Source organism: Chanos chanos, chromosome 5 (genome assembly GCF_902362185.1).
Source record: "Chanos chanos chromosome 5, fChaCha1.1, whole genome shotgun sequence".
In the NCBI taxonomy this organism is placed as follows: domain Eukaryota; kingdom Metazoa; phylum Chordata; class Actinopteri; order Gonorynchiformes; family Chanidae; genus Chanos; species Chanos chanos.
This window is the reverse complement of record NC_044499.1, coordinates 9,599,047-9,615,374: the sequence shown is the minus strand read 5'-3', so window position 1 is coordinate 9,615,374 and position 16,328 is coordinate 9,599,047. Positions and strand designations below refer to the sequence as shown.

The window sequence follows — 16,328 nt, the reverse complement described above, 5'->3', positions numbered from 1 at the left end:
TTATATGCATGCAGTAAACATATCTCTGGTGTAATCAGCTCGCATCAATGGTATTGGTGCAGACAGCTGTGAATGCAAGGGATAGCACCCTGAAACTGTTGCTAGGAGACCTGACATCAGTTACTCCTTCTACAGTCATACTGTTACCCACGTGTGTCTTTAGGCTCCATATAAAACCAATGAAAGTCCGTGTCAGAGTGGATACAGGCTTAGATTCTCCTTTTTTCAAGAACAGAACAGAAAGCAGGCTGATCCGAGAGGAAATCTCCATAGAAGACCCTGTTAACACAATTTAAATTAAAAAAAAAAAAATACTAAACCCTATAGAAGAAGGAACATCAGATTTGAGCTGAAGTTATAAGTCTTGTTGAGGTACACTTTCAATTTGACTACACTGTGTTTTGAGCATTTGCACGTTACGCTTTAATACCTAATAGGACAGACTCGAAAGAATTCGTTAACCATGGTTCTCTCTGAGGACTGGAACACTACAGAATTTCTTTACAACTCTTCGTCTGGGAACCTAACCTTGGAAGATGCCGTGGAGAGGGAGCATCCTTTCCTCACGGATGCCTGGCTGGTACCACTCTTCTTCTCTCTAATCATGCTGGTGGGGCTAATAGGAAACTCTCTGGTCATCTACGTGATTTCCAAACACAGGCAGATGAGAACTGCAACTAACTTCTACATAGGTGTGTACCACTTTTTGCCAGTATCATTTAAAAGAATAACTGAACAGTCTCTGTTTGATTGTCTACTTTCTTATGTTTGTAGTCTTTTGAAATCCTATAGCTACGTTGTTTGTTGTTATGGGTGTTAATACATTATGCATGTTAGTCTTTCACCATTATCTGTGTTGTAACTGAATCGATTTCATAAGGAAACATATTGAAATGGATCTGTTATTTGTGTGTGCTTACTGATAGATAAGTAGACATGCACTATTTTTGTATTATTCAGGACTATGTAACTACACAGGGGTTACAGTGTAACTGCTTAGTTATTACACACTTAAGGTCCCTCACAGGTAAACGAGGCTCAACCTCATTTTATGCAAATATATTTCATTCAGGAAAGAAATGGTAAATGTCACCTTAGAGCCTGTGTTTTTTGACATTTGTCTGACATTTCAAAAATGTGTAAAGGTCAGATGAAAAGCTATTTCAAATAGCCAGTGAAAATTAATATTTCGGATAGTGCAGTTGATATACTCACTCTATTTACCCAGTACTGCAGAGAACATCAAAGCCCTGTTAACACAGAGTTCAACATACAAGGCACAAACACTGTGAAGATTTCTTCAAACATAATGAGATTCGAAAGGAATTGTTTGTATTATCAACGCTATTTTGTAGCTGGGACAAAGAAGGATGAAAAATGCAGAGATTAAGATTGGCCAAGAAAAATAACTTGGTGAGAGGATCAGAGCGAATTTGCCTTTATGTGTGTCTCTGACTGATGGTCCTTCGTCTGGGATCTTGCTGATTATTGAGGTTTGTTTGATGTCCAAAAACAGCAGAACGTTATGTTATGTGACGACAGAGTACGTGTTAGAAACACTGGCAGTGTGCCTATACACCTCGACTTGTTTGTACGGAATATTTCTTCCCTCTCTCTCTCTCTCTCTCTCTCTCTCTCTCTCTCTCTCTCTCTCTCTCTCTCCGTCTCTCACTTGATCTCTCTTTCTTTCTCTGACTGCTATAGATTTATTGCCCTGAACAAGGAGTATTTCTTTTCCTTCGTCTTCACAGGATAAAATTCATATTGCTTTCAGAACTATGAGGCAAATCATTTCCTGTCTGGTTAGGGCCAGTGATTATGTCTATGTATAACTCAAATTTCAGGGTAATATGATATGAGGAACTTCACTCAAACCATTTACTTAGAGTTTGGGGATGGGGGGGGGGGGGGGGGGGGGGGGGGTGCATCATAAACATATTACACAAAGAATTATGAGGAAATACACTAGGACCCAGTTCGTTACCTTTGAAAAAGTAACATTTTACATACCCTCTCTCTTGCTCTCTCTCCCTCTCTATCTATCTATCTATCTATCTATCTATCTATCTATCTATCTATCTGTCTATCTATCTATTTATCTATCTGTCTATCTATCTATCTATCTATCTATCTGTCTATCTGTCTATCCACACTAAAGATGTTGACTGGATAGGTTGTTTTTTTTTTGAGTACAGAATACAAAATTTTCTTGACTCTTTTGTTTACACTGCTGCCTGAAATGCGTGGTAAATCCTCATTACCACTCCTCCCTCTCTTTAGACTCATGGTTCTGCCATGAGTAATGTGCCTTTGATGGCACAATGTTGTCAAAACAGCTTTGCTTCAAGCACTGTAAGAAGCTATTACCTCGCTTTAGAAGGCCGTACTAGAAGGAGAAAAATTCATTAACAGAACAAATGAAAGTTTCATAAGCGAATGCAAATTTATGTCTGCTCCAAACACTTAGCACTTGCTTTCTTTTTTTTTTTTTTTTCATTAAGCGGATGCCACCTTAAATCTCACATTTCCATTAAACTGCTCTTTTCTTCTCCTCAGCTAACCTAGCAGCTACTGACATCATCTTCCTAGTATGCTGTGTACCTTTCACTGCCACCCTCTACCCACTCCCTTCCTGGATCTTCGGGGACTTCATGTGCAAATTTGTTGCTTTTCTTCAGCAGGTAATTCAGGACAAATAACGCTCTCATCATTCATTGGGCTCCATTTCCGTTGGCAAAGAAATTCTCAGCAGCGAGAGAAGACATAAATACAAACGCCATAAATTGCTGTAACGACATAGCGAGATGAGTTTTAAGTACCATGTCACTGGTGACTGCTGCATGGGTTTTTTGGGGGTTTTTTTACTTACTTTAGCAGTTCTTGAATAATCCATATCCTCCTAAGATGATGCAGCTAAAAAGAGAATTGTACATCTGCAAAGTGACTGAGTAATTAAATTATGTGATCTTTTTTTTTTTTTTCTTCTTCTCCTTCTTCTTCTTCTTTTTCTTTGTTTGTCCTGACTCATCAGTGCCGTAGTCTCATTGTACTAACATACAGATTTTCTCAGCTCTGGTAGCTGTGCTTAGAGGTTAGTGATTAAGGGCCTGAAAAGCAGCTGGGTGGCTGTATAATTCAGAGCCGTAATGCTTTAATCTAACACAATTAGAAACTATCGCCCTCTGGAAAGAAACGCGTTTTTTTTTTTTCTGTCTGATTGTGAATAATTGCTGGTACAACCATTACTGAAAATGGTATAATAGTCATACTAGATTGGGATTTATTAATTGTCTCTTTGATTAATCTTAATGACAAAATAGTGGTTTTGTTCTCCAGAACTCAAAAGAAAAAAGTAATGTGATACAAAAGTAATAAATTCTCAGAATATAAATGACAGGTTCAACAATATTGCATATTATCACATCGTAATGCATAATGTGATCGTAAACAAACCTTAAAACATATCTATTAGTGAATATTAAGTGCTTTCCAGGAGGTGTCATAGCTGAATTTCAAGGCACTAACATCAATGTAGGTTGCCTAACTGGAAACAATATGAATATATTAGGCCAAGATTTAAACTAACCAAACAAGGTCTCATTGTTTCCAGCTACAGTTGCTAATTTTAGTACCTTCAAACTCAGCCACCACATAAAGTTGAATGCCGCAAATCCTTTGTCATACAGTTGTGTCAGGAAAACACTTCAGGTGAAAAAAATATAAATGTTTCCCTTAAAACCTTGTGGAAAAAGGGCTTGAGAAGGAAGGAGCACACCCCTCACGAGGTTTCAGTGGGGAATGATTCACGCCGTCTTTGTTTGTAGATGGCATTACACAAGTTGTGAGTCACCCTGTATTCTTATCTAGCATTCTGTTCCTTAAATGGGTTAGCCAGGAGGCGAAAGTTTGGTTGCTGGCCTGAGAGACAATGAATCAGCCTCTGACATTTACCCAAGTAAATTTAATTTCTAACCATTAACGAGGCAAAAGTGAATATTGTATTAGTTACTTAATTCATCAAATAAATACTTTGTTAAAAAAAAAAAATGTGTATATATATATATATATATATATATATATATATATATATATATATATATATATGTCCTACATCGGTAAGGTTACCATACAGCAACCTGAAATTAATAGTCAGCTACTGGTACAGAGCAATTTGCAAACTTTTTGCTTTAGATTTTATCTCAGCCTGTGTGACAAAAGAAAAAAAAAAGTGGTACAAAATTGATAAATGTCAACTGGAACGTCACTGTGGGCTTTTATGAATAGAACATGAACTTGTCAAAAACACTCGGTGGGTTAATTTAGGGGGCAGAGCAGAGCAGACCTGGCTTCGACAAGTTCCATTTTCAAGCTTATTGCAGTACTTCAAGACAAGGGTACTCAGCAACCTGTTGACAGGAAAATTATGGCTGTATGCATACTACAGTGCGATCTTCAGTGTTTTGTTCACACCAGAAAACAGGTGACATCTGTTGAAGTAGATCTCTGATAATTTACTAGTCTTAGCTCTCTGTGATTTATAAACTCCATTTGCGAATGAATAGTTGACTCCTCCACGTTACCCTCTGTTCTTCTTTATTTTGTTTTGTTTATTTTATTTTATTTCATTTTTTTGTGGGAGGAATAAATGACAACTCTACTTGTCAGCTGAACCCAATTAAAAGGTCGGTTGGTGCACTTGGGTTTTTTTTTTTGTTTTGTTTTTTTTAATTATTGCTTCTGTTTTCGTTACGTCAAGGTTTGGTTCCACGTGGCTTATTCTCTTTAATAAGTCTTGGTGGTCTTGCGTCTCTGTCGTCCATAGTTACTTTATGTTAATGAAGCCTGGCAGATCTATGCGGGCTCATTGTTAGGTGCTTCACTCTTGTCCTGATCCCTCAAGAGCACCTGTTGCTCCTCTGAGGTGGAGAGTAAGGAAAATGATCAAAGGACAGTCATTAATTTGCAATAACTACCTGCAAATGGTAGCCTTCTTTAGCCTGAACACAAATTAGGGATAAGAAATGACATTGTACAAACCAATTTACTATAGTTATCATATCTTGTGAGCAATATTTTTTCATTTGTCTTTTCTTTTATTTCTTATTACAGAATGCATTCAGAAGAGAGTATATACACTTTATACTTGACTCAAAAATGTTGAAAAATATTATCCTTATATAACAGTTCTTGTTTCTGTCTGGAAGATAAAACACAGTGGGCTGTCCATCAGTTTATTTTCCCTTTTTTTAGTGTATATCTGTTTATCTTATATCTAACAACTCAAGTCATGATCAAAGGGACATGTCCTTTTAAATCCACAGGTGACGGTCCAGGCTACGTGCATCACATTGACCGCAATGAGTGGCGATCGCTGCTATGTGACAGTATATCCCTTAAAATCTCTACGTCACCGAACACCCCGCATTGCCATGATTGTTAGTATCTGCATATGGATCGGTAAGTATTGATTCTTGATAGGAAAACTATTGTTTGATCGATCAGTTCACGGTATTCAGTAATCACTGCTCATTTGAGTAACGAATGCTATTGTTCTCTGTCAAGGCTCTTTCATTCTCTCCACACCAATTTTCCTGTATCAAAGAATTGAGGATGGCTACTGGTACGGACCAAGGCAATACTGCATGGAGAGGTTCCCATCGAAGACCCACGAGAAAGCCTTTATTCTTTACCAGTTCATAGCTGTCTACCTCCTGCCTGTCCTTACCATCTCTTTCTGCTATTCCTTCATGTTAAAGAGGGTGGGCCAACCTGTGGTAGAGCCTGTGGACAATAATTACCAGGTATCAAGATTGATGTTCTTTTTCTCTGTGGGTGTAAATTCAAGACTGTCCTCTTAAGAGATTCTTGCAGAGAATTTTAATTGAAGGAAACTGTAATGTGTGTGTGCGTGTGTGTGTGTGTGTGTGTGTGTTTGTGTGTTAGTGTCTGTGTGTGTGTATGTGTGTGTGTGTGTACAGCCAAAAACAATAGGCTTCTTTGTAGACCCTCTGTAATTTTTGTTGTTTTTTTTTTTTTTTGGTCCAGAAAATGACATGCTCTTATTTGAAGACACCCCTCTTCCTAATAGTTACTTTCTGACATTACTAATTGCTGACATTACCGATTATACATAACTGTCTGTATTGTAATAAGTCACCAAACCGTTACAGGAAATCTGGGTTTTTTTTCGGGGTTTTTTTCAGGTCCACTTGCTCTCTGAGAGAACTGTCACAGTCAGGAGCAAAATCTCCAGAATGGTGGTGGTCATTGTCGTCCTCTTCACCATTTGCTGGGGACCCATCCAGATCTTCGTCCTCTTTCAGTCTTTCTACCCCAATTTTAAAATCAATTACGCGACGTATAAGATCAAAACTTGGGCGAATTGCATGTCTTACGCCAACTCTTCCATCAATCCAATCGTCTACGGGTTTATGGGGGCCAGCTTCCGAAAGTCCTTCAGGAAAACATTCCCCTTTCTCTACAGACACAAAGTGCGGGACAGCAGCATCACCTCGCGAACCGCCAACGCAGAAATCAAGTTTGTTGCAACAGAGGAGAGCAACAATGAGAGGAAATGAGCCACAAACAGGGTGTGGATCAACATATCTTTGGAGAACTGAACAATGAGGACAGAACCAACATAACTGGGTTTCAGTGTTAGTGTTTTCTACGTGGTGAAAGCTGACAAACTGAAACAAATAATAATAACAATAATAATAATAATAATAATAATAATAACAATAATAATAATAAAAAGAAGTAACTGACAAAATGTAAATATGTTGCTAAAAAAAAAAAATCATGAAAAAACATCACGATGAGCATCAGATTTTGGATTTGCAAGATGAAACACCTGCGTTTGAAAGAAAATTCCTTTTCTCCAGCTTGAATTTGGGTGGACAAAATGCACTTAGACAGTACAACATATGACTCTACTAAAAAAAAACCAAACAAACACTAACGTAGATTCATTCAGTCAAGCCCGTGCTCTTGCCAAACACCATCTTCACGGCTGCCAATAGGAATATGCGACACTGGGCTGACATTATGTCTATATAAAAATCAAACCCAAATGTATCAATGAGTCAAGCTCGGAGTCGGATTCCAGAGCGCCTAAGCGGGTCTAATGCCAGCGGTGCTGTGTAGGAGCTTGCCTGAGAGGGTGTTCACTAAATTAGCCTTAGAGACTGTTGACTCAACCATTGTATTGGAGAGATGTTCCAACGCCTCACTGTGTACATAACCCTGCAGAAAGCTGGCCTTGTACAAGTCATCACGCCCACTGCGCTCTGCCCGGCTTTTATTTCCCTCCAAGGCCGTACTTGCAATCTCTGAAATGTGACTTCATGTTTCTCAACACGGGAAGGTGTGCCAGTATACATTTCTGAGTGTAGTTCTAACATGTGTTGGGATTGTCTACGACAGTCAAGCCATCAGACTGTAAATCTCAATGTGTAATGGAACTGTTCTGAGCACTGTAACTGAAAACTGCCATTTCAAATTCAACTCTGGGTCACTCTTTTATTGCAGAACTGTTGTGATTAAATATTATTTTATGATTTGTTGATCTTTTTAATGTTATTTTTTTTGGGGGGGGGCATTACACATTCCCATAATGTTGTCATGCTTTCTTACAAATGTTCTTTATTAAGAAAATTCTTGCACATAAAGGAAAAATGTGTCACTTTGAGAGAAACTGCTAAACTCTTTTCTAATCATTTTAATTATGAACATTTCCGGCTATTATCACATATCGTACCATGGCCATGACCAGAGTACAATGAAATATTTCTAAATGGCTGGCAGGTGTGCATTAACGTTGCATTTCAGAAATCCTCACGTCTGTAAAAAAAGAATATCATTTTATCATTTTATTAATCTCGCTGTCTACTATTACGTGAATACATTGCTGTATGTTTTTCAGGATGTGTAAACATTTTCGCTTTGAAGTTTTATTATGTAGCATCCCCAAAGCGCAGTTCATATGACTTTAACAGGTTATAGGCATGTACATTTAAAATAGCACCACTGCATAACTGTAGGTTGTAGAATTATTATTAAATGGTTTCGACCTAAATCAGAAAATGTGATTGTCTTAATATTGTATTGAAATATTTAAAAAAAAAATTATCCAGCACATTATGGTTTTATCTGCTGACTGACACCGCACACTATTCTCAGTGGAGTCTGTGGGTGGGGCTTTGTCTTTAAGGGATGAAATTTCCAGACTTATTTTTCTAAGCTGGTTCACATGGCCTTTCTATGTCATTAACCATCAGGTTTCTCAGCTTTTGTATTGGTGATCACCTTTCATATTAGACTACCATTGTTCTCCTTTAGGAACTTTGGTAGTCTGAACACTACTGAAGGCACTTTGACAGAACACACATATTGACTTTTCATCATGTGCTAATCTGACAGTAACTGTCCAACGTCACACGCATAAACTTCCGGTCTTAAAATAAATAGGTAACAATTGTAATCTGTAATCAGTCATTGTAACTGTAAACTGTAGTCATTCCAACCAGGGCTCAGTAGTGGCGAAAACAATAGCCTTTTTTAGCCTATGTGCGCGCAGGAGATGAGTCAAGCTTGCGTCTAATGGCAATCAGATGACCTCGAATCCCTTTTCCCTCGCTCCTAAAGGCATGCGATTCTTTGGTGATGTTTGAGACACAACAGTTATTTACGAAGTTGGCTGACTTTTTGGCAGCTCCCACACCAAGTCTCCAAACGTTTGTCTCTACCACACCTCAAGCTTCGCCTGACCGATTCAGTGGGAGGATAACAGGAATGATTAATCGGGAGATTAGTGTACCCTTCTACCCAGACAAAGTCACAGAGGAAAATTACTGAAGCAGTACCACTGTCGTTATTTGAAGTTGGATGACTGCATGCTCTGTACGTGTTGGAACTTGGGGGAGGAATTAACATTAATGCTTGATGAAAGTGGACACACAGCTAGATGGACGTGTCTCGCTTTTTGTGTCATATTAGTTAATACTTCACATTCACCGTGATTTTGTTTTATCAAGTACTATGCATAAAAGGTCTGTTAAAAAAAAAAATAGGATGATCTTTCCAGTTAAATCTGAAGTTAACTGCTCTTATACATGTCGGTATGAGAAAGTAATATGGTTCTTATCGCATTTTAACGGAGAGGGCTGTTGATTCATGTGCAGAGTTATGAAGCTTTATTCAAGTTAAACAAATCCAACTCACGACCCAAAATCGGCATGCAAAAAGAGGTGAGAGCTCTTTAACTGTAAATTCATAGACTGGACAATTATTGCAACCAGAAACATTAACCAGGTATTGAAGTACTAATATAAAATACAAAATCAAGATTATACAGAGAGAATAATATCAACTGGATACAAGGCACAAAGGTTTGATATGTGTGCAAATACTCAGTACCACACACACAAGAGAACAAATGTCCTTATTTAAACAGAGCACAATAAGCATAATAATGAACAACAGACTAACAGGCTAACAATCAGGGGACGCAATCCGTGGCCGGGCTGGGAGGGGCTGGACCGAGCGCTGGCTGGAAGTTGGTTTTACAGTAATTAAGCATTTTGGACATCTTGCTGCATTTCTGTACATGAGGAATGCAACAATCTGTAATGAATCTATGGATAATAGAGGGGTCTTTTTTTTCCTACCAATTGAGGACATTGTTGTATCACTCATATAAAAAGAACTCTGGATCAATAGTACTGCTGCATTTCTGCCTCCCTCAGTTCTGTTGACAGTATGTTTTTTTTTATGTGTAAATATAAACATCATTAGATTATTCAGAAAGTTAGTGTCTAGAGTAAAACACAAATAAGGAAACAGTCATCTGAGAAAAATGATTATATGTTACATGTTAAAATTATAGGATGTTATATTCTCTTTCCTTTATGCAAGATGTTGAGTTTTTTTGTTCATAGTGAAGTCATAGTGTCATAGTATTTATATGTCTGTGTTATGATGGTTTTGATGTTCTACAGCCGGTGACATTTGAAATTATAAAACAACAGAAAACATTGATAGCTAACAGATTGTGGTACCATGCTAAAGTATTAAACCTAACAGTGATGGTTGTAAACTTTTTTTTTTTTTTGACATCTTTCAAAGTTATCAATTTTATCTGCAATTTACCTGAAAGAATGAGCCCGTAAGTACAGCTACTTCCTCTCACCCCAGTGCTTGGCATAGGTCTAAATTAGCTAAGAAAATTGCTGAAAGGCAGAACAAAGACAGTCTTTGAGGAACTGAACAAGAATCGAGGCTTGTGCGACCTCATCTTCCATTCTGGCCTCCACGGAGCCTGACACAAAACCTTCATAAACCAATCTCCCACAGTCAATGAAGAAGGAATTTATAATGAAAGCAAAATGAAAATTAGAGGTTTTAAGAACCCGTAGTTAGAAGTGGAAATGGGAAATAGGGGTCGGTCTGAATATTAGGGGTTTTTGATAATGCATTTCCTGCAGAGTGGTGAACACATTAAAACCATGTGAGATTTTTATTTCAAGATCTATCGTAATACACAGGAACAGAAGCTATCAAATGAAATTAAAATGTCACTGTATTAAATTATGCCCCAAAATATTTCATGAAATATTGAACTTAATGTGTATGTCAGCAAAAAAATACAATTCAAACGTGAAATGGTGTATTTATCTTCAGCATTGTTCTGCTTTTATGACATGTTTTACATGACAACCGTTTCAAAATGTCACACGCATATTCATTAACAGTGCGGCCCGGCTTTTGGGGAGCATCTCCATAAGAGCCCTGATCTGAACATCAAGAATGTTTGGCTCCTTCATTCATACGTTCATTTGTTTACTCGGGCTTAACAGGCACCTTGGATGTAGTTCTGAACGTTTAGAACAGTTTGTTCAGTCTAACACCCTGCTTCGACCTACACAGGTTGTAAAGCAATTCATTGCTAAGCACCAAGGGTGCTTCACTGGATGAAACAGATGTCAATCAGCACTTAACGGAGAAGTGGTTTTTGCTCTTTGCTCTTACTCTTTCTGTCCTGCTCTTTTCCTCTCGATATTGCTCATTCTCCACTACACAGATGAAACAAGAACTTAACATTTAACTTCCAGCCAGCAGTAGTAAACAAAACAATTGTCAAAGCTTTCAAAAATATATCTTAATGTATAAATGCATTTAAATAAATCATTTAAGATATATCTGTAAGAAACAAGTTATACTGAAATGGTCAGATTTTTTTTTTTCTCCAATTTGAATTGATTTTGATTTATAATGTAACGCTATCCTGAGGTACTGAGATAGCTTCAGCTGTGGCACTCCCGCAAAACCTTCTTTTCTTTTCTTTTTTTTTTTCATAGCAAGACTTCCAAAATAAGCATATCAAGCTAATCAACATGTTTATTTCTCAGCATCTGCCCAGTTGGAGTCCTTTACTGTGTACTAAGGGCCTCCATTGGCCTGTTTGATCACAGTAGTTAAAAATAGCCGCTTGTTAGAATGGTAAAGAAACAATGCAATCTGATTAATTCACTCTGGGAAGGGTGTTTCCTCTGGAATTTTACTTAGGAAGGTCACGCAAAATTCCACCCCTGATCGTTGTAACAGTAATATATAAAATGCCATCATATATAAAATGCCCGTGCCATCATGGCACAGCGATACCTCAAATAGTTTTTTTTTTTTTTCTGACACTATAAGGTTTAACCCAGAAGGAGAAGTCCAATGGAAAATCTCTCTGAAAGTACGGACGCTGCTCCAGCTCTCAGCAGTTAAACAGCAGAGCCGAAAGACATTGAGGAGAGTGACCCTCTAAATGCATGCTCAAGACATCCGCTGATCTCTGACACAGACGAAGGAACCCTTCTCCCAGCTGGAAATAGAACTGGTGAGGCTTGGCAAATTGTTTCTGAAACAACAAACAGAGACTCGACACAGCTGTCAAAGAGGAAAATAACACAAATAAAAGAGAACAGGAAAACACACCAGAAGCAGATCAAAAAGAGCAGTAACAGCACTGGGAGAGCTATAGCAGAGAGTTAAAAGTACTAAAAGAGTTGATCTCAGAGCTGCAGCAGGTCAGGGAGAGTCACAGTACAAAACTAATAGCACTGAGAGAGAGAGAGAGAGAGAGAGAGAGCAGATTACAGAAGTACAACAGGACAAGGAGAGACACAGGACTGACCTGGTTGCCTTGAAAAAAGGAATTAGAATGAAGAGGCAGTTTAAAGTGTGAGAGAGGAGCTGAACCATCTAAATAAAAAAGAAAGAGAGAGAGGAGGGGGGGGGGCTTTTACACAGCAGTGAGCCCTAGTGAGACCAACCAGAACTCTCTGATCCAGGCAAACTCAAAACAGCCCCTATGATAAACCGAGGCAAGGAACAGGGAGGGCAAAGGAGTGAGAGAGCAACAAAAGACACAAATGAGACAAACAGCTCCACACGGAGAGGGACAGATGAGACTTAGAGAAAGCTAGAGAGGGAGAAGAGAGAGAGAGAAAAAAGGGCGAGAGCGACGTAGATAGATAAAACGTAAAGACAACAGCAGGAGCAGATGGAGGAAAGAACAAGAGAAAGACAGATAAGACACAGGGCCAGGAGCAGGAGAGGGCGGATGAGGAGTGACAGCCAAGGACAGGCAAGCTGTGCACACTAGACTGTATCAAAGCCATTCTGTCCTGGCTTAAATAGTCCTAAGAGGGCTGGTTAAGTCTGCTGTTGCAGGTATGTTAAATGCTTTGTATTCTGGTCATGAACTAAATTTCCATGAATTGAACCATAACCAGTTAGTGCTATACACGGCCAACATGATTTAGGAGGAATTTGTGATAAAATATAAAAAAAATAAAAAAAAATTCCCCCACCTTGTCGATGTATCTAGCCAGATGAGATGAGCATTCTTAACGTTTGCATGGCCCTGTAAATGACTGAAAACACATGTGGTGCCATTAAAGGTGGGTTGCTAGTGTGACCCTTGGCAGTTATGTCCTTTGAGGGTCAATACTGTCCTGCTGAGGCAGGACAAAAAGTACACAGCGGTCTGCCATCGCTGCAAAATGGACACTGGGGAGACATTAACTATCGACAGAAAATTCTGGCCGTATCACACCGAGCCAGAATTAATGCGATCGAGTTGAAGGTTTTTTTTAGTTTTCTATACATGATCCCATTGAAGTATATTCTTTAATTCAGACATTTTGACTCCTCTCAGAATCGGCTGGCCAAACTGAACCTGGGGATCCATAGGTTGCTGGGATGAGACTGCTCGTGTTGACAGAAGTGGTGGCCTCATAACTGAACCTCTGAGGAACTTATTCGGCATCACAAAGGTCAGCATCTTCAACAACAACTGTAGAGTGGTCAGCAGGTCCATGACCGAATGCTGGTTCTCAAATGATGCCGGAAAGGGCTCAGCACAAGACAGAAACTAGTACCTCCACTCACAGAACTACACAGAGAATTTTAAATGATGAGAATTTTAAATAAGAATTTGGGGTATGAAATAGGTAAGGACACCTCTCTGTGTGACATTTATTTTACTATTGTTAACTGTTCACTTTGTATATTTGTCACTGACAAAGCTGCTGAATGTTAATTGAAAAATTCATCACAGGATAAATATTTAATAAATCATGTATGATTGTAACTGCTCTGACCTGTCCAAGAAATACTGTATTACATAATATATAGCTACTGCTCTGAAATACTTATTATATTATGTCCAAAGAGGGCGATCATAACCCAGCTTCATAAAATGTTACCATTCCCTTTGTACAGATTTGTCTTGGGTGAGGGAAATAGTGCCGATAGACATCTGTTGTGTGCTCCTATTTCTAGATGAACTCCGTCCAGTCAGAGTGCTTACAAATTGCATCCAGTCTCGGCTACCATATGGAGGAGTCGGCATTGCCTGGCAGAGGTGTCAGAGAAAAATTGGCTGAGGAGCCGATGTCCTTTATCACAGATGAGACGAAGCGGTTCCTGACAGTGCAGGCTGTGTTCAAGTGTCTGAGCATCTCCCTGAGCACCGTTACAAACGCACCCAGGCAGCGGCAGGACAAGGCTGTAGTTTTTGTAGCTCCGGTCTTCGGCGCTGTCCTCAGCTGAATGCCGAGCCTCTGTACTTTAGTACCTCATTCAAGTTCATTCAAGTTCTTCATTTTCCTAGATCTCTGCTTCAGTGTGGTGCGATATGTCTTCAGACATATTCTTTTTTTAAGCTCAGTGCTGGCACCCAAAGCGAATATTTCGAAGAGGTTTAGTAAAGTAGCTTTCTTCACTAGTTTGGAGGATTACCTTGATCATGCCACCGTTAAACAGTTGTGGTCACAAAAATGTAGTGAACACAAGAGAGTGACAAGAGTCATTCCCCTATCTGCCAGAGCATCTGGGAAATCGTCATCCTCCAACATTCACAGAGCGCTGAAACTTGACCAAACTATCAGACAGGATGTTTTCAGTTTCACTGAAATTTCATATTACGCTTATATTCAGTTCTGATGACCTTGCTGACATGAAGACTTTTGTCACATCTAAGACAATGCTTAAGAGGCATAGAGAATCCTGTCCAAGGAGCTCATCTAAAGATCCACCGGTAAGCTGATCCCCCAGTCGCAACAACAGATTATGGATTCCTAAGGTGGTCTGCCAGGCATGAAATTGAGAGCTGAAATTGTTTGTGTTAACAAACAGGAACAAATAAATTTCCCTTTCCTGTAAGTTTCACCATGATCTTGAAAAGGAAAAAAAAAATACTGCTTTGACTATCAATAAGTCACTAAGTACTTAGTGTAAGGACGTGGATTGTTTTCATTTTTTTTCTTATTCTTATTATTTTTTCTATGCTTTTCTTCCCCTCAAGGCTCCTCGTGCTTCCTAATGGTGTCGGATGATTAGGACGTGGAGCTCAGTGTCTGCAGGAGTCTGTCAGTGGAGGATGCTTCATCAGAGAATGAGAGCGATGAGCCATCGGATGCCCCTGAAACATTCTCAGAGTCTGGAGACGCTGTTGTGTCAAGCTCAACATTCTGCTGAGGCAGATGGTAGCAGCTAAAAGCTTGAGACCCGCCTTGAATTACCTTGGACCAAGCAGACAAGAAGTTCAACTAGGCAGAAGTTTCATTCCCTACTGAATGTTCTGAGATTCATTATTAAAACTAAAGTAAACTTAACTGTTTAGATGTATTGCAGAAGTCGTTTGATTTGAAATTTGAGGATCACGAATGTCCGGATCTAAATCAGACAAAAATGGATGAGCCCAAGAGAAATCCACAGTGAGACGCCCACTCTTTTTTCTAATATGATGAATTCCCACTTGATCTTTAAATACGATTTATTTTAGCATTAGACGTGTGGATTATATCACCAAGTTGACTTGCTTTGATCAATGCATTAAAAGTTCTTTTGAATAGTATTTGATACTCACTGTTGTTCCCATTGTTTTTGAAATGTTTTTTTCTCCACCATTTTCAAACAGAAACATTTTAGATTAGAAGCATGTACCACAGCTATTTTATCATTAAGTTTGTTTAATTCCAAATCTCCTTGAGTTTCTTACTCTCCTTTTTCATACTGTATTTGTGTTTAACCTCCATTTTCATATAGTTTCATAGTGTATATTCACACAGAAATCCATCTGCACTGTTAGAAGGGACCTCCATGGCCATACTTGAGCCAAAAAAAGAGGCTCTTTTTTCCGTGGTGGCAAAGGTGCAGGAGAGTTGAGGGGACATTTCACAAAACAAACTCCCAGCTGACCTTTAAACCTTCGGATTGGTACGGATTTTAAAAAGGGGCCAATGACCAACGAAAATTCAAAACTGAACATTGAAATGCATGTCTTGTAGCAGCAGCTTTCTTTTACTCTCCCAAGAGAGTCAGGTCAACTTCAAAAAAGAAAAAAAAAAGAAAACAAGATCTAGTTGTGTGTGTGTGTGTGTGTGTGTGTGTGTGTGTGCGTGCGTGCGCTGATTCCATCATATGGCCAATGTCTTGCATACTTTCGTTTTGACAAAGCTTTGAATATAAACAACACAGTCAAGTCAAAGTCATCTGTCTTATGGGAGGCTCATGCTGGTAGCATGGGTGAAGGCTTGGTGAATTTGTAATAACGCTAAATGGTTTGAAATTTATCCTTCCTGCCTACCCATTAGAGTACGGCCGAAGTTTGGGAACCGCACCCTGTTGTTAGTGTATTACTGTGTTTCTGCTTATTTCAGGTTTGGGTTAATACAATGTGTGCTTGTGTTAATAAACATAATATTTGGTGAGTTCTGGTTTTATCAAGCTTTAGTACAATGATTATAAAGGCAACAACAATGAATTAACAAAAT

General features: G+C 38.8%; 1 protein-coding gene across 1 annotated transcript; it reads left to right on the top strand.

The window, feature by feature from the left end:
* Positions 1 to 463: 463 nt before the first annotated feature.
* On the top strand, positions 464 to 6,578 carry kiss1ra (KISS1 receptor a). The gene is made up of 5 exons (XM_030773763.1): positions 464 to 692; positions 2,557 to 2,681; positions 5,322 to 5,457; positions 5,563 to 5,801; positions 6,204 to 6,578. The coding sequence occupies exons 1-5, from the start codon at positions 464 to 466 to the stop codon at positions 6,576 to 6,578; spliced, it is 1,104 nt and encodes a 367-aa protein (XP_030629623.1).
* Positions 6,579 to 16,328: the final 9,750 nt, after the last annotated feature.

Excerpts from the sequence above, each read along its gene's own strand:
- kiss1ra (XM_030773763.1), top strand. The coding sequence starts at position 464 with ATGGTTCTCTCTGAGGACTGGAACACTACAGAATTTCTTTACAACTCT. Across the intron at positions 5,458-5,562 it reads TAGTATCTGCATATGGATCG|GCTCTTTCATTCTCTCCACA; the intron begins GTAAGTATTGAT and ends TTCTCTGTCAAG. Across the intron at positions 5,802-6,203 it reads CTGTGGACAATAATTACCAG|GTCCACTTGCTCTCTGAGAG; the intron begins GTATCAAGATTG and ends GGTTTTTTTCAG.